The sequence below is a fragment of the Talpa occidentalis genome, unplaced genomic scaffold (assembly GCF_014898055.3).
Source record: "Talpa occidentalis isolate TD23 unplaced genomic scaffold, MPIMG_talOcc4v2.1 talOcc4.12, whole genome shotgun sequence".
NCBI lineage: Eukaryota > Metazoa > Chordata > Mammalia > Eulipotyphla > Talpidae > Talpa > Talpa occidentalis.
In genome coordinates, this window is record NW_023601212.1 from 102,502,382 (window position 1) to 102,529,908 (window position 27,527).

General features: G+C 67.0%; 1 protein-coding gene across 3 annotated transcripts; it reads left to right on the forward strand.

The window, feature by feature from the left end:
* On the forward strand, window positions 1-26,576 carry ABCA3 (ATP binding cassette subfamily A member 3). Of its 3 annotated transcripts, none has more exons than XM_054693876.1 (33): window positions 1-31; window positions 5,001-5,189; window positions 6,553-6,762; window positions 7,187-7,399; window positions 7,532-7,799; window positions 8,289-8,416; window positions 8,908-9,073; window positions 10,204-10,463; window positions 10,549-10,665; window positions 10,866-10,986; window positions 11,917-12,090; window positions 13,969-14,150; window positions 15,132-15,275; window positions 15,535-15,664; window positions 15,812-15,966; window positions 16,113-16,268; window positions 16,337-16,547; window positions 16,993-17,143; window positions 17,403-17,501; window positions 18,696-18,882; window positions 19,350-19,653; window positions 19,966-20,239; window positions 21,197-21,401; window positions 21,734-21,953; window positions 22,210-22,368; window positions 22,988-23,160; window positions 23,564-23,692; window positions 23,766-23,960; window positions 24,353-24,540; window positions 24,783-24,953; window positions 25,117-25,304; window positions 25,399-25,472; window positions 25,859-26,576. In XM_054693876.1, the coding sequence occupies exons 4-33, from the start codon at window positions 7,346-7,348 to the stop codon at window positions 25,988-25,990; spliced, it is 5,115 nt and encodes a 1,704-aa protein (XP_054549851.1). In that variant the 5' UTR covers window positions 1-31; window positions 5,001-5,189; window positions 6,553-6,762; window positions 7,187-7,345; the 3' UTR covers window positions 25,991-26,576. The 3 variants fall into 3 exon arrangements, with proteins under 3 accessions (XP_054549851.1, XP_037363662.1, XP_037363664.1); XM_037507765.2 differs by lacking the exon at window positions 1-31 and adding an exon at window positions 4,305-4,803; XM_037507767.2 differs by lacking the exon at window positions 1-31 and having other exon boundaries at window positions 4,825-5,189; window positions 7,324-7,399.
* The last annotated feature ends 951 nt before the right edge of the window (window positions 26,577-27,527 follow it).

Sequence of the window (27,527 nt, forward strand, 5' to 3'; positions counted from 1 at the left end):
CCGGCCGCCGCCGCCCGGGCGCCGAGGGTCGGTGAGTGCCGCTCGCACCCGCGCTCGCGCTCCCCCGACCGCGGCCCCGCGCCCGCCGCGGGCCCGGCAGGTGCACCCGGACCCCGCGCCCCGGGCCCCGGCGGCGGCCCCCGCCCGCGCTGGGCTGCCCCCCGGAGCGGGCCTGCGGGCGCCGCCTGTGCACGGGCCGGCCCGGGGCTGCCGGCTCGCGGCGTGGAGCCCCGGCCCCAGGTGCCGCCCCAGGCCGCCGCGCCCCGCGCGCCCTCGCCCGCGCCCTCGCCCCGCGCCCCGCGCCCGCGCCCGCGCCCCGCCCCGCGCCCCGCGCCCGCGCCCCGCGCCCCGCGCCCCGCGCCCCGCGCCCCGCGCCCGCGCCCCGCGCCCCGCGCCCGCGCCCCGCGCCCCGCGCCCTCGCCCCGCGCCCCGCGCCCTCGCCCCGCGCCCCGCGCCCCGCGCCCCGCGCCCCGCGCCCTCGCCCCGCGCCCCGCGCCCCGCGCCCTCGCCCCGCGCCCCGCGCCCCGCGCCCGCGCCCCGCGCCCCGCGCCCTCGCCCCGCGCCCCGCGCCCTCGCCCCGCGCCCTCGCCCCGCGCCCCGCGCCCCGCGCCCCGCGCCCTCGCCCCGCGCCCGCGCCCTCGCCCCGCGCCCCGCGCCCCGCGCCCGCGCCCGGCGCCCTCGCCCCGCGCCCTCGCCCCGCGGCGGGGACACCGGCTGCGCGCAGGGAAGCTGGTCTGCGCTTGGCAGGCGCCGCGCGTGGGGGCGCCTCCCGGAGGCCGGTCGCCCCGTGAGGGCAGCGCCGACCCCCGGAGCCCGGGAGCGCCCGGGTGTCCGTGGCCGGGCGCGGCCCACCTCCCCGCACCTGCCCGAGCCGCGCCTCCGCGAGCCCCGCCCGACGCGGCCTGTCTGTTCCGTGGCCCCGGAGCGGGGGCGCCGCGGGCCGGGCTGGGCTGGTGCCCGCGCCCCACAGCCTGGGAACCTGCCAGGGCGGCCCCGCCACGCCAGGCAGGTGCCCGCGCGCTGCAGGCCTCCCCGGGAGGAGTCCCGGCGCCTGGAGGGGGAGGAGGGGCCGTGCCCTTTAGAGAGTTTGCACAGTGGCAAAGGTGTAGGGGGGGGGAGGGCGAGTGCCCTGGGAGCCCCTCCCTTTTATTAACTTAAAGAATTTTTAAAAATTTGAACCCTTGCTGATTAGCTGACAAACAGGATGACCTCGCTCCCTCCTGGGCACCTGCTGCCACCTGACCAGACCGCCTTTGCCCCAGGAGAGGGCAGCTCACCTGCTTTTACAGGGCCTGCGCAGCGCAGGTGCCTGGCGGGCCCAGCGGGACCTGTTCTGACTCAGCCTTGCTGGCACTGCCCGAGGAGACACCCTCCTTCCAGGGCTTCTCCAGCTCTACGGAGTCTGGCGAGGGGGCGCCGTCGAGGCCCCCAGGCAAATGATGGGCCAGGCGCTAGGGCCCCCACCCTGGGGGACCTTAGGATGGAACCAACAAGATTATGACCTCAGACACATGAGACACCCAGGAAAGCTGCTGCAGGCGTCAGGGTGGTCCAGCAAGGACAGGAGGTCTCCACTCTGACCCAGGCCCCCCGCAGAGGCTCCATGCCCAGACCAGCCCCCACAGCCCCAGGGTGGGCCTGGGACATCCATGTCTGTCTGCAGCACTTGGGAGATTCTGTTCTGTGGCCCAGAGGACACTGGGTTGCCCGCGTCTGCTTCACACCGGGCTGAGCCTGCCTGGGAAGTGAGCGGTCGGAGCCCAGAGGAGGGTGACGGCCACGCAGTTGGGACGTGTCCGGGGCCTCAGCCCCTGTTCCGGGAGCCTTTGTGGCACCCACGCCCCTGAACGCTCCAAGCTGTTTGCTGTGCTGGAAGAGATTTGGAGGCCGCGGGCAGCCAGGCGCCTTTGCAAGGCTGAGTGATGAGCTTGCTCCTTGCGCCTTACGGAAGCTCCATGGCTGCCTCTCCCCCGGGGAGGCTCCACTGCCTGGTTACCTCATTTCCTACCCCCTAGGCAGGGGCTCGCGGGACTGGGCCGGGGTGAGCTGCAGCAGGGCCCAGAAGCAGGCGGCCACTTGGATTTGGCAGAACTTCTTCTCATTGCCCCCTGCGGCCACAGCTTCAGCTTAAAAATACACAGTCGCTGCCTGGGGCCTCAGCCAACCCAGAGCCCCTGAGCCAGAGAGTTGGCTGGCCCCTCCATCTGGGGGTGCTGGGTGTGGGCCGGTAAGCAGGGCCTCAGCCTGGGCCTCCCAGTGCAAATGGCCCCAGTCCAGACCCCGCCTGGTGGGCTCAGGACTCTGGCAGGCTCATCCCCTCCTCCACGCGAGGCCACGTGTGTTCCCGAGCTCTTTTCTCGTTTCTTTTTGTGTCAAAGAGCTGGTACCCCCTGAGTTTCATGTATTTATAAATTCTAGCTCTCGCCTGCTGGCTTAGTGTCACAGACTCAGAAATATGTAGCACAGAGAACCTTGAAGGGACGAGGGGCGAGGCGGGCCGGACGAATGCTGCCAGTGCCCAGCGGCGGCCAGGCCTGCACGCCACTTGCAAACGCTGATGCAAGCCACATTCCCCGCGCTGGGGGGGCTGGTCTGGTTCTGTGTCCAGCAGCCCCCAGTTCTGGGGGCTCTTGCTGGTGACGCAGGCCCCCGAGGCTCGAGGCCGGCGCTTGTTTTTCAGCCCACTGACCAGTCATGCAAGGCGTCTTGATGAGCTGGACTGGGACAGGTCCAGGGGCTAGTGGGGAATGTGGAAATTCTGGTTTCCGAAGCCTTTGGTGGGGGGGGCAGGGGGCCAGGTGCAGGCGTGGGCACCACGGCAACGCCACACAGCCCTGGAAGCGCTCCAGGTCACCAAAGGTTTCGAAAGCTGTGCCTCTCCACGGTCACCTTTTCCTGGAAGGGACAGGTCTGGGTGCCTCGGGGGAGGAAGAGAGAGCCTCCGCTGAAAAGGAGAGGCCTCCAGATTTGGAGCTTTTCGTGAAAGGAGATGTGGGGTCACTGGCGGGGACCCCACCCTATAAACATGCTTGTCATGTTCAGCCTTTTTTTTTTTTTTTTAACAGTTTTTATTGGTATTTGGACATTTTTTGTCCAGGCTTCATTGAAATAGGCATTTTCACATAAGTGGTGCCCGTGGGCCCCGAGAATCAGCTACTGGATAAGAGACGGAGCAAAGCCGCCCTGCAGGCAGCGTCACCACACACTCTGACAAGTGCAGCCACCTGTTGGCGCAGCGTGGCCTGCCCCGTGGCACAGGGTGCTTCCTCCTGGGTCTTTGTGCGAAGCCCTTGTGGGCGTGGACCGGGCCCAGCTTAAGGGCCCCACGCGCTTCCTTCCCAAGCCCCAGGATACGCATGTCCATCCCCAGCGCTTGCAGGCTCTCGCTGCACGGCAGGGGCTCTTTGTCCCGTGTCTCCGAGAAGGCCACTGATTCTTCTTTGCGATGGTTCAATCACGTTTATGGGGCCGCTCTGGTGGTGACGCTGTGTTGTGGAGTGTGGGGCCAGTCCTCTACAGCCATTGCCGCAGCGCCCCGCACGAGCACTAGCAGGCCCCCCAGTCCTGGGCCTGCGCCCCCTGTGCTGCCCCCTCCCCCTCTGCAGACCTCAGTTCTGATGTCGGATTTCTAGGCTTTGTTTTGCTTTGGCTTTGTCCGTCCTAAAAGGCCACAGTCAAGCAAACACCTCCCCCTTGTCCACTGGCACATGGATGTCTGTCCCTCTGACCACCGGGGCCCTGTGTCTGCTGGGACGCTCTCCTGGCCGAGCGGCCTTCCCACCTCGGGCCTCAGGACAGCGCCGAGTCCTGGCCGGGCCACCGCAAGGCGTCCCGCCTGCTGCCCGCGCTGGTCTGTCTCTCCGGGTGATGTCAGGAGGCCCCGGGGCTCCGCTGAAGCCCTTCCTTCCCTCCCATGCCTCCACGGAAGGGAAACCCCAACTCGGGACAGGACGGGAGCACGTGGCCCCGGCCTGGGCTCCGCTCGCTGCCTGCTGACGGCCCACCAGGCAGTCGGTTGTCTCCAGTGGCCTGGACACACCTGCCCACGGCATGGGATGAAGATGCCCTTGCTGGCCCATAGGACAGGGCCGTGTCCTGGCCCGTCGTGTGAGAGCAGCACACAGCAAAGAGCAGGGGTGGGGGCCGGGGCTGCAGGGGCACCAGGGCCGCAGGCTCTCCGGCCAGCCAGAGGGACGGGAAAGGCAGTCTGAGGGGCACCCCAAGACAGGGAACTCGTCAAGTGAGTTCTCAGAAGTGAGTGGCTGCCTGTGTGCTCAGACACCCCCACAGCCCCCACCCCGGAAAGCAAACACTGAGCTCTCAGGCCCTGGTGCTTGATAGTTCACAGGAAGCAAATAAGCTTCTTAGTAGGAAAAAAAGCTCCCCCCCCACCCCCAGTGAGCCCCAGTGAGCCCCAGTGAGCCGAGGAAGTGCTGGCGCACGGGGTGTGGCTTTGCCAGCAAGTGTTTGGGGAGCACAGGCCCCCCGGGAGCGAGTACCTGAAGGAGCCGCCTTCCTCCCCTCGCGCCCGGCTTTCGCAACCAGAAAGCTCTCCAGATGTTGTAATTCTGGGAATCGTCTTTAAATTCCTTTTTGCTCTGAAAAGGGCTCAGAAAAAGCAGAACAGCAGCGGCCGGCTGGGCCTCGGGCACCCGGGAGCAGGCTGTGGGGGCAGGGGCAGTGCTGCAGTGCTGCTCAGGGCCACGCGCCCTTTGCTGTGCGACCCTGAGCCGGGCGCCCCCTCCTTGTCTCTAGAAGGTGGCATCAGAACCGAGGCTGGGCCGAGGCTCCTGAAGCGTGCAGGTGGGAAGGCTTGAGGTCCTGTGCCTGCCCAGCGCTGCCCCTGCCGTCCGTCCCTCTCCTCTGCCCCTACGCCTCTGCCCTCGCCTGGTCCTGCTATAGTAACCCGCGCGCCCGTTGGCATCTGCGTCTTGACTCGGCAGGAGCTGTTGGTGAATATTTTTCTAAATCACGCTCAAGTGCCTTCCGTTTGCCCAAAGGTACAGAGAGTCACGCTCTCAAGCCCCGGGCCCCCTGAGCTCCCGGGAGGCGCCGTCTCCAAGGCCACCCCGCTGCACTCCAGAGGCCCCCACGCTCCCCCCAACGGCGCTCTGCGTGGGGCCTCCTCCTCCCGCCCAGTCCTCCCGTGGCCCCGACAGAGCCGGTGCCAGGAGCCTCTGCACGCTCAGGTCAGTTCCCCGACGGTGCTGTCCAGCCTTGGCCTTGGAGCTGGCCAGTCTGTCTGCCTGCCCTGCCCCCGGGCCTGGGCCTGGGCAGGACAGTCTCGAGCGCGGAGCTGTTTCTATTCTTGGTCAGACTTTTCCAGAAAAGGAAGTCACCCACTTCTCCACCCAGAAGACTTCTTTGAACTGTAATTTCTTTATTTTTTTAAAGATTTGTTTATTTATGCATACAAGAGCTGGGGTACAGGCCAGAGATGGGGGTGGTGGTGAGAGGACTCCCCAGAGACAGAGTGGGGAGCAGAACAGGCAGATCTACTGAGATCCACTGCTGAGGGGAGCAGCGGGGAGACAGGAGAGTCTGCCGCGCCCTGTGGGCATCTCCCTGGCCGGGGATGGAACTCGTGCTGCAGTGGCTGCGGACAGCTTCATAGGTTGCGTCTTAACCCCTGTGCCACCAGGGAGGCCCACCCCGGTGACTTTAAGACAACTTTTTTGCGTCATTAATTTTATTTTATTTATTTATTTTTTAAAAAAAAGTTTTTTATTTATTTTATAGAGGCATGTTTTATTCATTTATTTGTTTGTTTGTTTTGTTCATACATGCACTGGTACAGTCAGAAGCACGGGAGGGTGAGAGAATCCACCAGAGCCAGAGCGGGGAGCAGAGCAGGCAGAAGGACCGAAGTCCACTGCTGAGGGGAGCAGCGGGCGGCAGGAGAGGTCTGCGCGCCATGCGGGACCCTCCTCCGGCGGCCGGGGAGCAGCCGGGGAGCAGCCGGGGATCGAACTGGCGCCGCAGAGGCTGCGGGCAGCTTCGCAACCCAGCGCTCAACCGCTGCGCCACCGGGGAGGCCCCGCGTCATTAATTTTAGAAGAACGTGGATCATTTATTAAGTTGCTGCTTAACAGCACTTCACGTGACGTGGGCTTTAATTTCCCCGTGTTTTACCGGCGACGGGCTCAAAGTGATGTTTTAAGGTACTTTGTAAAGAACCCTCGCGGTTGTCCTGCCCACGGTTGCTGTTGGCGCCCGCGAATGCACAATTCTGAGCCACTTATTAGATGTGGACAGCCATGTCTTTTTTTTCCTGAGAGTTTAATTTAAAAAGTACAGCACTTTAACGGAGATGACCTGCAGCCGTAGCTAAAAGTGAGGGTGAACCTTTTAAAAGCTGCCTCGGCCTGGCTCCTGGCCACGGGTGCCAGCAGCATCTCTGGGCAGCGACGTGCCGCAGATGAGCCATTTATTGGCTGCTTGTGTCTCCGGAGTGTTCCGACCCCTGAACAGGCTGGGTCAGTCCAGCCTGGACCTGCGCCGGTCCAGTGGCCTCAGGACCTGGGCGTCATGGAGGCTTCTCCCCTCTTGAAGGACTCCAGTCTGTGAAGGGCTCTCGCTGTCCCTGCACCGGCGTGAACGATGACCAGGGGGCCCTTGGCACCTGCCTGCCTGCCTGGCCCACACTGCCTGTGCTAGTGGGAGCTGCCGCCCACGCCCCTCCATGCCCGCAGCCTCCGGGGCAGGCTCCCTCTGTGTCCTAAGCATCGTGGGGACCGCCTGAGCCCATTCCTTCTCCAGCAGGTGAGTCTCTGCTCTCCAGGGAGATGGCTCTCACCCACCCCAGGGGCCCCTTGTCAGCCCCAGCTTTTTCTTCTGCTGCACCTTGGTCCGATGGCCTGGCCGACTCAGCACACAGCACACACAGCTGCTTTCTCTGGAGGAAAGTGGCCGCTCTCCATGGCAGCTCCGGGGACCCGCAGCTCAAATGGGGAGATGTGCTCCTTCGGGTGGGTGGCCTCACCCTCGCCCACCCCAGGCCCCGACCAGCCAGGCTGCAGCCCCTCCCTCGCCCTCGGCCCCGCAGAGCTCTCTATGTCGCTGTGGGGAGGTCAGGGGCACCCAGGAGCGCTGGTGACGGAAGCCGCGGCTCAGCTGGGGCGCCAGCCCGGCCCAAGCGCTCACGAGAAGCAGCGTGCGTCCTGTCTGGAACTGGTGTTTCTCTCAGGGCCACTGAGCTAGGGTGCAACGGAGGCGGCGAGGAGGAACTCGGAGAGAAGGCCTGGTTCTCCGCTCCGCCCTGCCGCCCGGACCACGCCCCCCGGCCGCACACCCCCACTCTTTCCCGTCTTCGTCCGTGGCTAGGGCTGGTGTCCCTGCAGGCAGGATGGCGGCTCTCCGGCAGCTGGGGCTCCTCCTCTGGAAGAACTACACTCTGCAGGTGAGGCTGCCGGCCCCCACCCAGGGATGGTCTCTGCACCCCAGGGCCCCCGTGCTCCAGTGGTGCCCCCCGGCATGGTCCCTGTGCACCCCCCAGGCCCCGGTTCAGCGGCGGTTTCGATTTTTCTCCCAGAAGCGGAAGGTCCTGGTGACCGTCCTGGAGCTGCTCCTACCCCTGCTGTTTTCTGGGATCCTGATCTGGCTCCGCCTGAAGATCCAGTCAGAGAACGTGCCCAGCCCCACCATCTACCCTAACCAGTCCATCCAGGAGCTGCCCCTGTTCTTCAGCTTCCCCCCCCCGGGGGGCGCGTGGGAGCTGGCCTACGTCCCGTCCCACAGCGAGGCCGTGAAGGCCGTGGCCGAAAGGGTGAGGCAGGTGCTGGACACCGTCGACCTGAGAGGTGAGGCGCTGCCCAGCCTGGTGTGGAGCCCTGGGGTGTAGACCCCAGCCCCATACATCCACTCAGAGTACGGCAGGGCCCAGGGCCACCTGAGAGCCACCGTGGCTCCCCGTGGGATGGATGTCCACCCTGGAGCCTATGCGCCGGGGCCAGGCCACGACGGCGCTATGGGGGAAGGCCCTGCAGGATGCCACGGGGAGCCCTCACCCCCTTGATTTTGGGATGTCCCTTCATGGCTCATTTGAGCCGGGGTGGTGGACACTCAGGGGATATGTGTCCCTTGTGTGGCGTGAGAGGCCCAGGGTGGGAGGCGTTTCCTGGCAACACGTCCATGTCCCCTGTGTTTGTAAGACGCCGTGTTGGGTAAGAGACCGGGCTGCCCACTGGGGTGGGCACCCAGGGCCAGGCTGCCCTGGCTCTGGTGGCCAGGCTGTGCCCCTGATGCCCCCAGGAAGGCCCATTCCCAGTGACCTGCCCCTTTCTCCACAGCACGTGGCTTCCCCTCAGAGGAGGACCTGGAGGACTACGTGCGGCGCGGCAACGGCTCCGCCACTGTGCTGGCTGCCGTGGTGTTCGAGCACACCTTCAACCACAGCTCGGCCCCTCTGCCGCTGGCGGTGCGCACCCCTACCCCTAGCCCCCGGCCAGCAGCCGGGCCTTCCTCTCCACCATCCACCCCACAAGGGACCTGCCCTGTCCCCGTGTGGCTCCTACCTGGAGACGCTGGCTGGGCTGGCCTCCCAGGCACAGCATGGCCATCCCCAGCCTGGCTGGCAGGACAGACAGGAAAGGAGCTGTTGCTTGGGACGCCCGCGTACCGTGGTGTTAGAACTCCAGGCCCGTGTTTAACCAAACCCAAGGCTTTGCTTGCCTGGTCCCTCCTGCCTCAGTCCAGCTGCTCCCGCCCACCTGAGGGCCGGCAAGTGTGGAGAGCAGGGTGGCCCTGTGGACGCCTCGCCCGCTGGGCAGAGCCGCTTGTCTGGCACCCCAGCACCCCAAGAAGTCGTGGGGGCAGAGTGGGTGGGAGTCCATGCGGCACGCCCCGAAGCCCCCAGGGAACAGGTGGGTGCCCTGCCCGGGCCCGGCAACGCGGCTTTCCCTCCCGCAGGTGAGATACCACCTGCGCTTCAGCTACACGCGGAGGAACTACATGTGGACCCGGGCGGGCTCCGTGTTCCTGAAGGACACTGAGGGCTGGCACACCACCTCCCTGTTCCCGCGCTTCCCGAGCCCGGGGCCGCGCGAGCCCGCCGCCCCCGACGGTGGGGAGCCAGGTGAGGAGCCCTGGGCCAGGCCCCAGGCGCCTGGTGAGAGCGGGCGCCCACCCTGCTTGCCTCTGCGGGACGCTTCCTGGAGAAGCGTGACCTGCTTTAGGAAGGCAGGGGACGCCGGGGCAGCCGTCCAGACAGCCGTGCCCCCCGGGCCTCAGACACAGGCTGCCGACAGAAACTCGGCTTCAGTTTTTGAGAAGCTCCAGTTTGCACCGACACTGATTTTCAAAGCAGAGGGAGGCCGGGGCCCCGCGTGCGGCCGCCGACGGCAGGTGGACGTTGTGCCGCGTAGGACTCAGGCAGAGCCAGGGCCACAGGAGAGGAAGGAGGGGGCCCGACCCGCCAGGCGCAGCCCAGTCAGGCCGCAGCCCCCTGTCCCGCTGAGTGGTCAGCCTGGGGGCAGCGTGAGCCAGAGGGCGCACGCCCACCCCAGGATGCTACTGCGGCCGCGCTCAGGCACGACCGTCTCGCCGAGTGACCGCTAACAGGTGGCCCTTGGTCTTCGTCCTTGGGACACTGAACTCCTGCCTGGGCCATGAGCCAGTGGGCGGGCTGTTCCGTGGGGAGGCGGGACATGCCTGAGAGGCCCTGACTTAGAAGTCGGGAACCGGGGCCTCAGCGTCGCCCCGACCCCCTCTGCCCAAAGGGGAAACGGCCAGCTGCTCGGCAGCTCGTTGTGAAGTGGGAGCTGGCTCCCAGCACAGCTGCGCCACCTCCCGGGGCCCCACACCCTGCACCCCTTCTCCTCCCGGTGTCTGCCCTTCCCAGGCCAGCCTGACAACCACGTTGTGGCCCCTTTGCTTCACGAGTGTGATTTCAAAGCGCAACGGGGCCAGAAAGGCCGGCACGGAGAAGCGCACATGGGGGCTCCAGCCTGGGCCCAGGGGCGCCCTCAGCCCCATCCTGACAGGCCCATGGGCCTGTCGGGCCGGGGTCAGGCTGCTCACCAGCAGCCTGGACGCGGCGAGATTCTCGTGGCCTGTCCTGGGGGGAACGACGTAACCACAGGCCCTTGAACATGGACAAGGAGGCCGAGGGTCAGGGAAGGACACCGTGTCAGGCACAGGTGGGAGGGACGCTCTGGGTGGCAGTGGCCAAGCCTGAGGCGGCCCCACGTCTCCTGCCCCTCCCAGGCTACATCCGGGAGGGCTTCCTGGCGGTGCAGCACGCCGTGGACCGGGCCATCATGCAGCGGCACGCGGACGCTGCCGCCCAGCGGCTGTTTGCCAGGCTCACCGTGGTCGCCAAGCGGTTCCCCTACCCGCCTTACATCTCGGACCCCTTCCTTGTGGCCATCCAGTACCAGCTGCCCCTGCTGCTCATGCTGAGCTTCACCTACACCTCGCTCACCATCATCCGCGCCGTGGTGCAGGAGAAGGAGAGGAGGCTGAAGGTGCGGGCGGGGGCGGGCGGGGGCTGGGGGGCGGGCGGGGGGCCAGTGGTGGCGGGCGGGCGTGGCAGGCCTGCTATCCCCCCAGGAGTACATGCGCATGATGGGGCTCGGCTGCTGGCTGCACTGGGGCGCCTGGTTCCTCCTCTTCTTCCTCTTCCTCCTGGTCGCTGTCGCCTCCATGACCCTGCTCTTCTGCGTGGAGGTGAGCGCAGCCCCTGGGCTCCGTGGGGCGAAGGGTGGCCCCCACAGAGCATGGGCTCCCAGACCGGGGTGGGGGTCTCTGCCTTCCCTGCAGGGGCGGGGCCTCACTGGCCGGCTCCGTCTGTGGCCGGCATGCTAAGACGCCCTGGTTTGCCTCCACCACCCCTGCCTGTCCCTGCGGCCCACCCCCGCGCCGCACAGGTGAAGAAGGACCAGGCGGTGCTGACGCACAGTGACCCTTCGCTGGTGCTGGTCTTCCTGGCCTGCTTCGCTGTGGCCTCCATCTCCTTCAGCTTCATGGTCAGCACCTTCTTCAGCAGAGGTGAGGCGTCCACCACATTCACTCCTGCCCAGAAGGCTGGCCCTTGAGGGGCAGGGCACCTGAGTAGCACTGGCTGGGGTGCTCTGTGGCTCCTCCCGTGGAGCTGGACCCCTGGGGTGCAGCTGGGACTCCTGGGGTGTAGCTGGGACCCCCAGTTCTCAGCCGACCCTGAGGCTTTGTGACTAGCGATGCCCGTGTCTGGCTCTCGCCCCGGACGGCCTTTTAGCTGCATGGCAGGTTCCTGGGGATGGACACTCAGTGGACCTGTTTGCCTGCTGTTGCCTCCAGCAGAGCACGGCGTGGTGATCAGCTGCCACGGGTCCGGGGCTGGCTTTTCTTGGAATGAGAGTGAGCCGAGGCTTATCCTTTTCTCTCGGCCTCATCAGCACTCGCTTTCCGCTCGCGCCGTGGCCGCTCCTGCGAGACTGTTGTGGGAGGCACCAGGCTGGCCAGCACGTCTCCTTTCTCTTTAAAAAACAAGAAAAGAAATTGTGGCGAAACACGCATGACATAAAATTGACCACCACCGCCATTTCCGAGCACGGGAGCACTGAGCCCCCCGCGCCACTGGGCAGTCCCCAGCGCTGTCCCTGTCAAACACCAGCTCGGGGAGCCCAGGCCCCAATTTGTCCCCGCCTGGCTCTGTGGGGGAGGGGCCGGTCACTCGCCCAGCTCAGGGAGTGCCTGGGGCAGTTGGGGCCATGTCCAGCTGGGAGCGGCTGGGTGGGGCCAGGGGCTTGTGCCCCCTGCAGGCCAGGGCTGAGGTCAGCGCGGGGACCCCACGCACCTGACCAGGCAGGGGAGGCCCTGCAGTGGGGCCCCTAGCTGTGTCCATGGTGGGCGGGCGGGTGGTTGGTCCCCCTCAGGGGCTTGGGCCTCCAGGCACCCCGTCCCCAGGCGTAGATCTAGCTGGCTCCTCTCCCTCCCCAGCCAACATGGCGGCAGCCGTCGGGGGCTTCCTCTACTTCTTCACCTACATCCCATACTTCTTTGTGGCCCCTCACTACAACTGGATGACGCTGAGCCAGAAGCTGCTCTCCTGCCTCCTGTCCAACGTCGCCATGGCCATGGGGGCCCAGCTCATAGGGAAGTTCGAAGCCAAAGGTGGGTCTCTTCCTGGCTGAGATCGGCTTCTGCCTGCCCGCTGCTCTGAGGTGCCACCCCCTGGGGAGCGCTTCTGTGGGCAGCGGCCCCACCCCGTCCCTGAGGCTGCCTGAGCACCTGCTGCAGAGACACCCCTGGGCCGGGGGCCTGCTCCTTCCTCTGGGGCCCTTGGGGCCCTCCAAAGTCAAGCGCTGGTTCCAGGGCAGTGGCCCCGGCCTCCTGTCTCCCCACACCGTTGCGGGCTGGCCGAGTGAGGGCAGAATGTTCTCCCTGAACTTTGTGAAACGTGTTGAGTTTTCACAATTTTGGGGGGGCCCCATAAAACACTCCTTCCGGCTGACTGGCCTGTGGCTCCCGTTTGCTGTCATGACGTCAGGCATGAGCAGGCACCTTGGTTGACCCCCCCCCCGAGATGGCGACCCCCGGTGGCAGACAGGAAGACCCCCTCAAAGCTCACCTCCCACAGGTGGCCTTGGCGCGGTGGGTGGATGGCTCTGACTGGCCTCCCTCTTGCTGCCAGGCGTCAGTGGGCAGGAGCTGCGTGCTGGTCAGAGGGCTGTCCCAGGTAGGGCCGGGACTCTCTCCAGGCCCAGCCCGTTCTGGCTCTGGTGAGGGGCCTGGACACCTCCTTCTGCCTGACCCAGCCAGCGTGCGAGCATCTCCCCAGCCTCACAGGCCCCTCAGTCTGGGGGTGGGAGGTGTGTCATGGGGATGTCCCCACGGCTGTGCGTTTAGTGAGTGTCTCTGAGTATGGGGTGTCAGTGTCACGCGTGGGCTTTTCCACGCGCTGCCCCTTCCAGGCTCACGTACTCATTACAGAGCCATTTATGAAGAGGAGCCTAACCATAGGGTGCCTCTCGGTTTCCAAACCTGTCCCGGGTTTTCTTTCTTTCTTTTTTTGTTTAGCGGGCACGGCAGGAGAGGTCTGTCCCGCCATGTGGGACCCTCGCTAGCGGCCGGGCATCGAACTGGTGCTGCAGAGGCTGCGGGCAGCTTCGCAGCCCAGCGCTCAACTGCTGCGCCACCAGGGGAGGCCCCCGGGTTTTCTTAAAGCAGACACACGTCTAGCTGTTTTGCGTGAACGTTGATCTGGGCCTGTGAGCGGCCACTTCCGTCAGGAACCCCTGGGGCCACAGAGAGTGTCCAGGCCTGTGGCGCGGTGCACTGGCGCTGTGACCCTGGTGAGCCAGACGGAAGAGAGCCCTTGAGCCCGGGCAGGGGGCCGTCTGGTCCCTGCGGTTCGGGTCTGTCTTGCCCGAGTCGGGGCTATGTCCTGACAAGTCTACCATAAGCTGCAAGCGCCGGGAGCTGAAATGCGCTCAGCACAGCTGACCAGGCACATCCCCCTCGGCACACAGACACCGGTGGCCTCGGCCTCGCCCTGGCTGGCGGGGCCGGCGGGACACAGCCGGGTGCCAGTCCTCACATGGCCGGGTAACGCAGGCCCCTGGCTACGGGGACATCAGGGTTCCTGTCGCGGTGCCTGCCAGTGCCTGCCACTCCCGCTGCTCCCGGAGTTGAGCAAGCACAGGCCCCGCCGCTGTTTCAGGCCAGACCCGTCTGCACCTCTTATTCTAGAGTCCACAGTCTGCACACACGTGGTGCGGGCCTTGCCCAGACACGCATACACACGTGTGCAGCAGCCTTGCATGTGCGGGGTGTATGTGTGGGGCCCTGTGTGCAGGTGCGTCCAGGTGTGTATGTGGGGGTACAGGTGTGTGCAGGGCCGTGGGGGGCGGGGGGCCTGCACAACCCAGGTGCCAGTCCGTCTAGCTGGGCGTCGGGCTCCTGCAGGCTAAGGCTGCTGGGTCTCCCCGAGGGGCGTGTGTCGACGGCGCGGAGAGCTTTGCGCTGACCTCAGCCGTCCCCTGTGTCTAGGCACTGGCGTCCAGTGGCGAGACCTCCTGAGCCCGGTCAACGTGGACGACGACTTCACCTTCGGACAGGTGCTGGGCATGCTGCTGCTGGACGCCGCACTGTACGGCCTGGTGACCTGGTATGTGGAGGCCGTCCTCCCTGGGCAGCTCGGCGTGCCCCAGCCCTGGTACTTCTTCGTCACGGTGAGTCTCACGCCCGCGCCCACCCCGGGCCCTGAGGAGGCGGCAGTGTCCCTGGCACCCTCAGGCAGCCCCCTGCTTCCTGATGCCCCAATGGCCGGGACAGAGCCCCTACCGGGTGTGGCTGCTGTGGGGTGCGGCTGAACCCCTGTGTCCCCGGGAGCTCCTCAGCGGCCACCTGCAGGCCAGAGCCCCCCCACGCCTCTCTCCAAAACTGCTCCCTGGGCTTTCTCCCCATAAAGTAGGACTTCCTAGGACACACTAGTGCCGCCAGCCACTCCAGGTGCTGGTCCCCAGGGGTGTGCACTCGTGTCTGTGAGGAGGGTGCGCTGCACGTATGGCTGGGCCCTCTTGGTCTCCCCGCAGCCTGGCCGGGGCACCTGAGGCCTTGCGGGGGCCCGTGTGCCACATGCCCTCAGCTCTGTCTGGGTCTGTCTGTGCTTAGACACGGGCATTTTTCTGGGTCAGCTTCACTTCCCGGTGGCCGCCCGGTGCTGCACGGTGCCCCACGGTGCCCTGTGCACATTACTCACCTGCTGGTGCCCAGCCGGGCCCTTCAGCACAGATTTGGCTGTGTCCACTGCTGAGATGCCACGGCTGTCGGGGTCACATTACTGCAGCGGCGCGGGCAGCACGACAGCCCCCCGGGAGGCCGACATGGCCAAAGTGCTGATCTCACGGCCCCTTGACACACAAGTGTGTCCCCTAAAACCAATGCCAGAACGGCCTCTGGCCCTGAAACATGTGGGGATGTCACCGTGGGGGAGAGGAGCCCCCGCCCACAGCCTCGCCTCTGGGTTTTGCCCGTGCAGCTGCCCCTTTGAGGGCAGCGAGCCCCAGCCCGAGACGGCCTGCCACTGCGGGGGCCGGGTGAGGGGCAGGGGCTACAGCGAACTGTCCCAGCTGCGTCCTCTCTGGTGGCGGCTGCTGGGGCAACCAGGGCGCTGGCCATATGTGTCTCACGTGCCGCCTGCCCCCTCCCAGCCCTCCTACTGGTGCGGGACCCCGAGCACCCTCCTGGGAAAAGAGGAGGATGACGAGGACCCTGAGAAGGCGCTTGGGACCGAGTACTTTGAAGCCGAGCCTGAGGACCTGGTGGCCGGGATCAAGATCAAGCACATGTCCAAGGTGCTGCCCGTGGGCAGAGCTGGCACATGCAGGGTCAGACCAGCCCCCTGCCCCGCCCACGATGCGGCCCCTGGCCTCAGACTGCTTGCTGACCATGTTTCCGGGCTCCACCGTCCTGGCCTGCACCTCTCTGCGTCCTGGTGCGGGGCCAGAGGGGGCTGGGGGCTGCGGGGCCTCTGTGTCCTGAGTCTGTGGCCCAGCGAGGGCGGGGCCAGGGAGGTGGGGCTGGCAAGTCAGGGCAGCTGTGCCCTCGCTACAGGTGTTCGGGGCTGGGGGCAAGCGCACCGCAGCCGTCAGGGACCTGAGCCTGAGCCTGTACGAGGGGCAGATCACAGTGCTGCTGGGCCACAACGGCGCAGGCAAGACCACCACCCTCTCCATGCTCACCGGTGAGGCCTGCGACATCCCCAGACGGCCGGCCGCTGACCCCGCCTGCCCCCCACCTTAGCCGGCCACAGGCCAGCTCCCCCAGGGCCTGATGCCCGCCGGCCGCAGGGTGTGCCCACCAAGCCTAAGCCCAGCCTCTGTGGCCCCAGGCCTCTTCCCCCCCACCAGTGGACGGGCGTACATCGGCGGCCACGAGATCTCCCGAGATATGGTGCAGATCCGCAAGAGCTTGGGACTGTGCCCGCAGCACGACATCCTGTTTGACAACCTGACCGTGGCCGAGCACTTGTCCTTCTACGCCCAGGTGAGCCCGAGGCGGTGGGTGGCCCACAGGGGGGGCGAGCATGGTCTCCGGTCAGGGCTCCGAGGCGGCCAGCCCGGCCCCGAGACCAGCACACGAGGGGCAGCGGCCTGAGGGCGCCCTGCCTGACCCCACCCCTGCCACTTCAGCTGAAAGGCCTGTCTGCCCAGAAGTGCCCCGAGGAGGTCAAGCAGATGCTGGGTGTCCTGGGCCTGGAGGACAAGCGGGACGTGCGGAGCCGGCTCCTGAGCGGGGGCATGAAGCGCAGGCTGTCCATCGGCATCGCCCTCGTGGCGGGCTCCAAGGTGTGCCCCGGCCGCGAGCGTGGGGGGCCTGGGGGGGGCTGCATGCTCCCACTGCCCTCTGCCCGCAGGTGCTGATGCTGGACGAGCCCACAGCCGGCATGGACACTGTCTCCAGGAGGGCCATCTGGGACCTGCTGCAGCAGCAGAAGAGGGGCCGCACCGTGCTGCTAACCACCCATTTCATGGACGAGGCGGACCTGCTGGGGGACCGCATTGCCATCATGGCCCAGGGGACGCTGCAGTGCTGCGGATCACCGCTGTTCCTCAAGCAGAAATACGGTGAGCACATGGCCCGCTGAGGCCGGCCGCCAGCCCGGACGGGCCTCCCCAGAGCCCGCATGCCCCTGTGGGTGGAAACCCCAGTCCAGGCAAGGGGCTCAGGGAGCGAGGGGGGAGCAGAACCAGCTGTGGGCCGGCCAGCCAGTGCCCTCCAGGGCCAGGGCAGCTGGGGGCGGGGCCGGCCGGGCGGGGCGGGGCCTAGTGGGCGGGGCCAGGCCAGGGCAGGTGGGGTGGAGACGGCCCGGTGGGGGCGGGGCCAGGCGGGTGGGCGGAGTCAGGGCGGGTTCGGCGGGGGCGGGCAGGTGTGGCATCTCTTCTCAGGGTCAGCTGTGGGTCTGAGACCGGGGCCGGGCTCCCCTCCCCCCGCACCCGCGATGCTGCTGGGTCAGGGGGCCCAGGACCACGGTAGAGGGATGCAGCCCAACGTGGGACCCGTCGTGTGCAGGCGCAGGCTACCACATGACCCTGGTGAAGGAGCCTCACTGCAACCCCGAGGCGGTCTCCCAGCTGGTCAGCCACCACGTGCCCAACGCCACCCTGGAGAGCAGCGCAGGGGCAGAGCTGTCCTACATCCTGCCCAAGGAGAGCACTCACAGGTACAGCCCGCGCGGGCATGCGGCCCTTCCGTGCAGGTGTTTCACGCTGGCAGGGTCACGCTGCCCCTGGGGCCCTCGTGGCTTCTCTGACCGCTGTGCGGTGGTGGGCGCAGCCAGGCTGTCAGGGACACCTCACAGCAGACCCAGTGTGCGGATCTGGGTGGTGTCGCCGGGGGCTGGTCTTCTGCCACGTCCCATCCCGCGAGGCCATCGTGCAGGAAGCGGTCACCCAGGCTCACCGCTTTGGTCTTCTTTCCAGGTTTGAAAGTCTTTTTGCGAAGCTGGAGAAGCAGCAGAAGGAGCTGGGCATCGCCAGCTTCGGGGCCTCGGTCACCACCATGGAGGAGGTCTTCCTGCGGTCAGTGGGCACGGCCCTGGGGCCCGGGCCCGAGCTGGCTGGACAGAGGCTGGGCAAGGCTAGGCAGGCCCTGGCTTAGCGCCGCGCCCCGTCCACGGCAGACGCCAGCAGAACACACACCCAGTGGGACCCTTCTCTCTTTCAGTTGAGCTAACGGGCACGTTCCAGGCCTCAGCAGACGTTTCTTGAGGGCTTATTTGGCTGACGCAGTGCTGAGAACTAGAATCCAAAGATCAGTGCGAGGGAGGCGTTTCTCCCAGGGCCTCAGGCCCCAGAGGGGGCGCAGAATAAGTGAGGGACGTTTCTGGACCGCAGTGAGCCCCACCTGACCGCAGGGCCCAGTCAAGAGGGTGGCAGCTGGGGGCAGGGGCCTAGCCCTTAGCCCGCGTGTCCGGAAACCCACCCCATGGTCCGGTGGAGAGGGGGCTGCGAGGGGCTTCCGGGAGCCCTGCTGAACGTAGGATGTGGGGCACATCTGCAGGTCCCATTTGTAGGGCACTGGGCCTCTCTGCCCTGGCTGCTGTGACGCCCAGTGTCTGAGTGCGACCTACACGGATCCCTGTCTCTGTGCAAACCTGTCTGTTCTCCTTCCTTCCTTCCTCAGGGGGGCACTGTCCTTGCAGGCGCTAGAACAGACATGCTCACACCCAGCCCCCGTCCTCCATCCATCCATCCGGTGGCCGGTTAGCCCTCCATACACAGCTGAGCAAGGTCCAGGGGAGGCGGACCCCAGGCAGGCTGCCCCGGGGCAGGCTTGGACCCCGAGACCCCTGGGAGTTGGGCTCACAGGCCTCAGTGCTGCTGTAGCCGCCAGCCTCCCGCCTGCCCGCCCTCCCCGCCCCAGCCCTGTCAGGCCCAGCCCTGCCACCACACACGCCTGCTCTCCATGCCCACATGCACCTCTCACACTGCACCCCCCCCACCCCGCCTGGGTTGATCCCGCCCAGCCGGGCCTTAGGCCCACACCCCCTTCGCTCCTCTGGGAAGCGCTGACCTCAGTCCATCTCCCAGGCTCAGCCAGGGCGCTGCGTGGCATTCAGGTCTGCCCAGCCAGACTGGCTGCGTGTAGCTCGAGTTGCAGATGCAGTGATGGTGGTGGACTAGGCGACAGCCTCAGTGCCCCACACATGCCCCCAGGCAGCGGCAGCCCTCCTGGGAGGTGCTGTCTGACCAGGCCTCGCGGTCTCGGTGCAGGGTCGGCAAGCTCGTGGACACCAGCATGGACCTCCAAGCCATCCAGCTGCCCGCCCTGCAGTACCAGCATGAGCGGCGGGCGAGTGACTGGGCCCTGGATGGCCACCTGTGCGGCGTGATGGACCCGACCAATGGTGTTGGCGCTCTGATGGAGGACGAGTGTGGTGCGGTGCGGCTCAACACCGGGGTGAGTGCCCAGCGGGGGCACCCTGCACTCAGGGCAGCCACGGCTTTGGGGCCTGCGGTCGGCAGGGAAACAGGGAGCCGGAAGCCTCGATGACACACCTGTCATTTCTGAGTGTTGTCACTGCTCAGGGCTGAGCAGCAGTGACCATTAGCTCCACTGACCAGGGGCTTTGCCAGCTCCAGGCCTGACCCCAGGGACCCTCCCCGCCCCCAGAGGGCAGGGAAGGGACGACGGAGAATACAGGCAGTGGGAGGTCTGTGCCCGGTGCCTATGTGAGCGTGGCCTCGAGTGTCCCTCTGCATCGGCGTGTACAGCAAGGGCCTCTGCTCCCCTGGGGGGTCAAAGCCTGTCCCCCACCTGCTGCCAGGAGCACTCGGGCCTCCGTCCCCGCCCGCTGCGCCGGCCCACCCTGCCTGGCAGGCAGGCCTCACGCAGCCCTGAGGACACCTGCCCACCCCTGTGCGCAGCTCGCCCTGCACTGCCAGCAGTTCTGGGCCATGCTCCTGAAGAAGGCGGCGTACAGCTGGCGGGAGTGGAAACTGGTGGCGGCCCAGGTGGTGGTCCCGCTGACCTGCATCACCCTGGCCCTGCTGGCCATCAACTACTCCTCTGAGATCTTCGACGACCCCCCGCTGAGGCTGAGCCTGAGCGAGTACGGCAGGACCGTGGTGCCCTTCTCCACGGCAGGGGCCTCGGGGCTGGGCCACCAGCTGGCCGAGCACTTCAAAGACCTGCTGCAGGCTGCGGGCCAGGAGCCCAGTGAGGTGCTGGGTAAGGGACTCGACCCCCGGAGCCCCCGAACCCCTCTCCTTGCCTGCAGCACCCTGGCTGTGTGGCGCCCAGTGCCCCCAGCCTGTCCCGGCAGGTTCCAGGGAGGGGCTGCCTGGTCCTCAGCCTCTTGCAGTCACAGGAGGTGCCCCTCTCCCAAGGCTGCAGCCCCAGGAGCTGCTGCAGTGTGGGAGCACCCCAGCCTAGACAGGGCATGAGCAGTGGGGGCGCATGTCCCCAGCCCCTGGCCCCTCGGCTCCCCTTGGGCGTGCCCTGGCCGGTTGTCCACGCCGTTGACCCTGCTCTTGCCCCTAGGTGACCTGGAGGAGTTCCTGATTTTCAGGGCCTCCATGGAGGGGGGCGGCTTCAACGAGCGATACCTGGCGGCAGCGTCCTTCAGAGACGTGGGTAAGCAGACGGTTGTCACCGCTCTGTTCAACAACCAGGCCTACCACTCGCCGGCCACCGCCCTGGCCCTCGTGGACAACCTTCTCTTCAAGCTGCTGTGCGGCCCTCAGGCCTCCATCACCGTCTCCAACTACCCCCAGCCCCGGAGTCTCCTGCAGGCGGCCAAAGACCAGTTCAATGAGTATGTGCACCGGCCCCTTCCCTGCCCTCCAGGACGCCCCCCAAGCCAGGAGGTCGTGGCGGCCGCAGGGACAGTGCTGGGGGCCGCAGCCTGCCTGGGAGCTCCGGACGAGGCGCAAGCTGGGGTGGGACGCGGGCAGGGTGGCAGCGGGCTCGTGCTGGAGGGCTGCAGGGGGCAGGACGGGCCGGCACGGACCTGTCCGCAGTACGCAGCAAACGGCTGTCACTTGGGACCCCGGCTCTGATGTGAGGGAGGCAGGGTGGTCAGTGCCAAGCCCCAGCTTTCCTGTGACGAGGACACTCAGGATCTACCGTCTCAGCAACGTGCACACGTGTGACCTGTTGTCGCCACCTCTGGCCTCCTCTCCAGGACCAGGGGGCTCATAAGTGCCCGCTTGACCCTTTGACCCCTGGCCTGCCTTGCCCATCCCCCACCGGGCCTCTGCTGGCTGTAGTTAGAGGCTCAGCTCAGCTCTACCTACCTGCAGTTAGGCCCTACAGGCGACACTGTGCCGTTGACTTATTTCACTGAACATAACATCCTCAGGGGCCATCCACGTGGTTGCCAATGACAAGGTTTCCTTTTTATGGCTGAATAATATTCTGCTCTGTGTGTGTGTGTGTGTGTGTGTGTGTGTATGAGAGAGAGAGAGAGAGAGAGAGATGATGAGCCTCTGAGCAGTGTGTGTGGGGGGTGGAGTCTCCTGGGAGGGGGAGGCAGAGGAGGTGAGGCTGTCCTGAGTGGCTGTGGGGAGTGGCTGGGACAGGGGTCAGGTGACAGCAGCTGGGTGGCACTGCCCTCATGGGGTCGGGCGGCCAGAGGAGGAGCTGGTCTTGGGTGGGCCTCCTGGTGCTGAGAGCCCCGGGCTGGGGCCTCTCCCACAGCCCCCACGGCTGCTGGGCCACCGCGATGCCCCGTGGACTCCTGGGCTGCCCCTGAGGCACTGTGTCCCTACAGGGGCCGGAAGGGGTTTGACATCGCCCTCAACTTGCTCTTCGCCATGGCTTTCCTGGCCAGCACGTTCTCCATCCTGGCGGTCAGTGAGAGGGCTGTCCAGGCCAAGCACCTCCAGTTCGTCAGCGGGGTCCACGTGGCCACCTACTGGCTGTCCGCCCTGCTGTGGGACCTCGTCTCCTTCCTGGTCCCCAGCCTGCTGCTGCTGGTGAGGCTGCAGGGTGTTGGGACCCCCCCTGCGCGCCCAGAGCTTGCTGGGACCCCCCCTCCCAAGGAGAACCAGGTGGCTGGTCTCCGGGAGGGTAGTTGGAAATGTGAGGCGCTCCCCCAGGCTGTGCTGACCAAGAGAAGCTCCTTTGGGGGTCCTAGCCAAGGCCCCAGCGGGGGCGGACGCAGCCCGTCGGCTGACCTGGGTGGTCAGCAAGTCAGGGTTCTCTAGTCCCTTCACTGGTTCTCCCACCCCCACCGGCCCCGCCCCTGCCAGCCGCCCCCACCCCCCACCCCAGCCGGCCCCGACCCTGCTGCTCCCTTGCGCTGCAGGTGGTGTTCAGAGCCTTCGACGTGCACGCCTTCACGCAGGACGGCCACATGGCGGACGCGCTGCTGCTGCTGCTGCTGTACGGCTGGGCCATCATCCCGCTCATGTACTTGATGAGCTTCCTGTTCGCGGGCCCCGCCGCCGCCTACACCCGGCTGACCATATTCAACATCCTGTCGGGCGTGGCCACCTTCCTCATGGTCACCATTATGCGCATCCCAGGTGGGAGCAGGGACCCCGAAGGGGAGGCATCCAGGACACGGGCCCTGGGAGCCGCAGGGTGCCCCAGCAGGGACCAGCCCCTCGCCCCGACCGCTGTCTGTCCTGACCCAGAGGCAGATCAGGGCTCCCAGCGCCCCCCTCCCCCACCGCCTGCCCTGTGCAGGGGACCCCAGAACCTGCCCTTCCTGATTTTGCCTATCACTGGGGCAGAGAGTTGTGTCCTCCAGCGTTGACAGGTCTGTACCCCTTCCCTCAGCTGTCAAGCTAGAAGATCTTTCCAGAACACTGGACCATGTGTTCCTGGTGCTGCCCAACCACTGCCTGGGGAGGGCAGTCAGCAGCTTCTACGAGAACTACGAGACCAGGCGGTACTGCGCCTCCTCCGTGGTGGCGGCCCACTACTGCAAGAAGCACGGTGCGCCCCAGCCCCACCATTGCCACACCCCCACTGCCCGTACCCCGGCACCTGCCGCCCCCCAACCCCCCGTGTCCCTGGGCCCTGACACCCCCACCTAGGGCCATGTACCCCCCTCCTGCCTGCCAGCCCAGTTCTCTGTGCCCAGCCAAGGGGGCCCCGCTCCCCGCTGCCCATCTGCACCCAGGCCACTGGCCTCCTGACCAGCCCCCACGGCCCTCCACCACGTCACCCTCAGAAGGTGCTGGGGGGCAGCAGCTCCGTACCCTCACTGCCCTCCTCCTCTCCCCGCTGGCTGGGCGAGGGCCTGGTCCCTGCCCTGAACCCTGGGGCTCTGCCAGCCACGGTGCCTCCCCTTTTGGGGGTCCCCACTCCCACCTGGGATGCGGTGACAGTGACCATGAGGAGGGGGGCTGCCCACGTCACAGTCACCAGCAAGGCGCAACCCTCAAACTGCAGGGAGCACCTGGGGTCCCGTGCGGCAGGAGCAAACTGGGGAGCCTCCTGAACAGCAGGCATGGGCCTGAGCCCCTGAGCCCCTGGGAGAGGGCCTGGGCGGGCACCTCCGGGCCAGCAGGAGCCAGGCCTGGTGCATCTTCTCCCCCACTCCCTCTCGCAGACATCCGCTACCAGGAGAATTTCTACGCGTGGAGTGCCCCCGGGGTGGGCAGGTTCGTGGCCTCCATGGCCGCCTCGGGGTTCACCTACCTTGCCCTGCTCTTCCTCATCGAGACCGACGTGCTGTGGAGGCTCAAGACCTGCCTCTGTGCCTTTTGGACGCGGCGGGCACTGGTGAGGGCTCTGGCTCTGGCTCCCCATGGCCCTCAGGAGGGGCAGGCCTGGGCAAGTGCCTTCGCCGCACTGGCTGTCACTCTGGGGTGCTGAGACCCCGCGGCTGTGAGCATGTCAGGCAAACACACCCCTGCAGCGTGCAGCACCTCCCCCCCAGCGCACAGCCCCCCAGCACGCAGCCTCTCAGGGCACAACCTGGCCACAACCCTGGCACCAGCTTCTCTGAGGAGCGGGAAGTCTGCAGCCACCCAGCAGTCCTGCTTGAGCCCCGCGGGTGACTTGTGCTCCCCACAAGGTCCGCTGCGGCCGCCGGGGTGGCGAGGCTCTGGGATCTGAGCCCTTTATCCACAGAGGGGGTCTCGGGCGGGAGCTCACCCGGGCCATCTCTTTCCGGAACAAATAGACAGAAGTGTCCGCCCGGACGTCCACACTTCCAGAGGACCAGGACGTGCTGGACGAGAAGAACCGGATTCTGGCCCACAGCCTGGACGACCTGCTGGACACGCCTCTGGTCATCAAGGAGTTCTCCAAGGTAAGGCGGCCCCGGGACCTGGTCTGCCAGCCCCGACACCGCCGGCTCTGCAGTGCCCGGCCACTCCCCGCAGGTGTACGAGCAGCGCAGGCCCCTCCTGGCCGTGGACCAGCTCTCGCTCGCCGTCCAGAAGGGCGAGTGCTTCGGCCTGCTGGGCTTCAACGGCGCCGGAAAGACCACCACTTTCAAAATGCTGACGGGCGAGGAGACCATCACGTCTGGGGACGCCTTTGTTGGGGGCCACAGCGTCCGCTCTGACATCGGGAAGGTGGGTGTGCCCGGACCTCGGCTCGGATCACGGCTGGCAGGCGGGCAGCAGGGCCAAGCAGTGGCTGGGGCCAGGGCTGGGGAGCAGAGAGCCCGGGAAGATGAGCCCCATGGTGGCCGGCACGGTCCCTGCCAGGGAGAAGCCGCTTCTCCGGTCCTCGTGTCCGGCCCCCCTCCCAGAGCTCTCCTCTCCATGGGCGGGAGGCTCAGCACCTGGGGGACGCATCTGGGAGCAAGTGAACGGCCTTTTGCCGGTGCCTGACCTGCCCTCGCTGCCCATGGCGGCCCAGGCCAGCCACCTCTGGCCCCCAGGGTGTGTGCTAGCTCCAAGGGCCCGGGACAGGGTCACTGGAAGCCCCGAACAGCCCCCTGACATGCGGCCCCGCGCCCCAGGTGCGGCAGCGGATGGGCTACTGCCCCCAGTTCGATGCCCTGCTGGACCACATGACGGGCTGGGAGACGCTGGTCATGTACGCCCGGCTGCGGGGTGTCCCCGAGCGCCACCTCGATGCCTGCGTGGAGAACACGCTGCGGGGCCTGCTTCTGGAGCCCCACGCCAGCAAACTGGTCAGGACCTACAGGTGCGCCCGGCCGTGGTGGGCTCCTCAGCGCTGAGTCGGTGCCCCTGTCTTGCTCTGCCCTGCCCTGGCCCTGGCGCTGCCCTGGCAGCACAGATGCCTGCCATCCAGCCACCTGCAGACACAGGCCAGGGGCGTGGTGCCCAGTGCGGGGTGGGCTGCGACCCTGCCTGTGGGCTGTGATCTCTCTCCGGGTTCTGCCAGCTCCAGGGCCCTCCCTCCCACCCGCCCCCTTCTGCTCGCAGCGGGGGCAACAAGCGGAAGCTGAGCACTGGCGTCGCCCTGCTCGGGGAGCCCGCCGTCGTCTTCCTGGACGAGCCGTCCACCGGCATGGACCCCGTGGCCCGGCGCCTGCTCTGGGACACCGTGGCCCGGGCTCGGGAGTCTGGCAAGGCCATCGTCATCACCTCCCACAGGTATGGGGCTCGCCGTGAGGGGAGGGCCGAGTGGGGCTCGGATATGTTGTCCGCTGGTGCAGAGTCCGCGGGAGTGTCCGGGCTACCCACTGGCCACGCTGGACCTGGCGAGGAGCAGCTGGGTTTGGGCTCACCCGTGTCCCTCACGCCACCTGCCCCCCAGCATGGAGGAGTGTGAGGCGCTGTGCACCCGGCTGGCCATCATGGTACAGGGGCAGTTCAAGTGCCTGGGCAGCCCGCAGCACCTCAAGAGCAAGTTCGGCAGCGGCTACGCCCTGCGGGCCAAGATTCGGAGCGGCGGGCGGGACGCACTGGAGGAGTTCAAGGCCTTCGTGGGCCTGACCTTCCCAGGTGCGTGGCTGCCCAGCCCAGGGACGGGACAGGACAGGACTGGACGGACCAGGGCTCAGTCCCCGGCCCCACGGACATGGTATCCTCTCCGCAGGCAGCGTCCTGGAAGACGAGCACCAGGGGCTGCTGCACTACCACCTGCCCGGGGAAGGCCTCAGCTGGGCCAAGGTGAGCACCACGGCCCTCGCCAGCCACCCCCCGAGGCAGCGGCTCCTCCCAGGGGCGTCACCTTTGGTTCTGCGCTGACACTGCCCGGTTCCACCAGGCTTGGGGTCTGGGGGAACCAGATTATCCGAGGTGGGAAAGCTTAGTGAGGGCAGCCTGCCCGCTCGGCCGAGGCCGCCGCTCCCCAGAGTCTGCCTCTGGGTGGGAAGCTGCCAGGAGCAGGCCTGGGGCCAGTCTTGCCCCTCGCTGCCTCCCCGGCGCTGCCGTCGGGCCATGCCTGGGGCCGCTCCGCGGCTGGGGCGCACCGGGCAGGATCTGGAGGGCCGCTTCCTGCTCTCGCGGCCACCGCGCTGCTGGCCTCCGGGTTCCTAGCGGCATCTCTGCCCCAGGTGTTCGGCGTGCTGGAGAAGGCCAAGGAGAAGTACGGGGTGGCCGACTACTCTGTGAGCCAGACCTCGCTGGAGCAGGTCTTCCTGAGCTTTGCCCACCTGCAGCCGCCCGCTGAGGATGAGGGGCCATGAGGGGGCGCTGCCCTGCGCCCGCCTGCCCTGCACCCTGTCTGGTCGCCGTTTCCCGCAGCAGGTCAAGCACCGAGCCACAGCCACCCAGTGCCGCAGACCGCAGGTGCTCGGAACTTGGAGCTGCGGGCGGGGCCCGGGGGCAGGGCCTGGGGCACCGCCCGGCCGGGGGGCTTTCCCTAAGCACTTGTGAGGGGAGCACCGCGCCCTCCCGGCACCCACACGACACGGAGCGTCCCTGGGGGTGAGACACAAGGCAGTGGCCACCCAGGACGGATGGGCCATCGCCGGCCGCCTCGAGCAAGGGGGCGCAGCATGAGCGGCACTGGGGGCCTGGCTTCCCTGAAGCTCCTGCGCCCCAAAGCATGGACCCCATGCCAGGCAGCGCCACCCAAGCACTCGCCAGCAGCACCTCCCGTTCCCGAGACCGGCCCTTCAGGAAGCCGCTGGCCAGAGGCCAGCCAGGGCCCGCGGGGTAGGGCGGCTGTCTGCGGAGGAGGCACCGAGCCGGGGTAACCCTGTCTAGAGAATAAAGGCTGGGGGAACACGCCCTGGTCTGTTGGTCACATGCGAGTCAGGGTGTCAGCTCACCCGCCCCCCCATGACCCCACACAGGCCCCGCATTGAGCTGCAGACACAAAAGAAAGAGCCTGTTTCCCCAGCGTGGGGCCTGCAGGACTCATGGCCCGGGGCAGGGACAGGCACAGGCAGGGCCGCTCACGGGGCTCCTGCCGGGCAGACGGGGCAGGCTCCAGGGCCACTGAGGACGTGAACCCATTTTCCAGAAGATTCTTCTTTAGCTTCAACTCTTTATTTGTGCACTTTCTTTGTGCAGTTTTCTAGGGTTCTGGGATTTTGAACCTCTCCCTCATACAGTCCCTCGGGTTCAGGCAAGGCCCATTTTCATCTCTGGCGCGTTTGGGGTGGTTCCAGGCTTGCACTTCACCTAAGGATGTTCCGAGTAGCGTCCAGAAGTTCCCCTCGAGCTCCTTAGGCTGTGGGCACACAGTGGTTACTAAACGGCGGCAGGCCCTAGGGCGCAGGGCATCTGTAGGAGGCCCCTGCGGCTGCACCCAAGCGCAGAGCTTGGGCACCCCAGGGCGGGGGGCACCACTGTTACGGCCCACCACGTGTGCCCTGGCCGTCTAGGGGTGGGGCCTCAGGACACCCCTGGGTGGCAGCCTCAGCTGAGGGCAGGACAGCATGGGCTCTGGGAAGGAAGGGGCCCCTCATCCTGTTCCCCACTGCTCCTGGGGCCATGGGCCCAGGTGGTCCCCAGAGGGGCAGTCCCACTCACCACAGGGACTCGGCTCCCGCCTGCTTCCACCTCAGCGGTCAGGCTGGGCTTCCCCTGTGCTACGTGGCTGGGGAGCTCCCAGGGGAAGGACGCCCGTGTTGGGGCCTAGGCTGGCCCGCAGGCCAACGGCGTGACTGGGCTGTGGGTGGACACAGCTGAGCCTCAGCCTGATGGCCGCACCCAGGACCAACGGCCAGCACGGCGAAGGGCAGCCCCCAGGGGAGGGGGAGCCCCCGCCGTCTT

Excerpts from the sequence above, each read along its gene's own strand:
- ABCA3 (XM_054693876.1), top strand. The coding sequence starts at position 7,346 with ATGGCGGCTCTCCGGCAGCTGGGGCTCCTCCTCTGGAAGAACTACACT. Across the intron at positions 10,987-11,916 it reads CAGCACCTTCTTCAGCAGAG|CCAACATGGCGGCAGCCGTC; the intron begins GTGAGGCGTCCA and ends CTCCCTCCCCAG. Across the intron at positions 22,369-22,987 it reads CCACTACTGCAAGAAGCACG|ACATCCGCTACCAGGAGAAT; the intron begins GTGCGCCCCAGC and ends TCCCTCTCGCAG.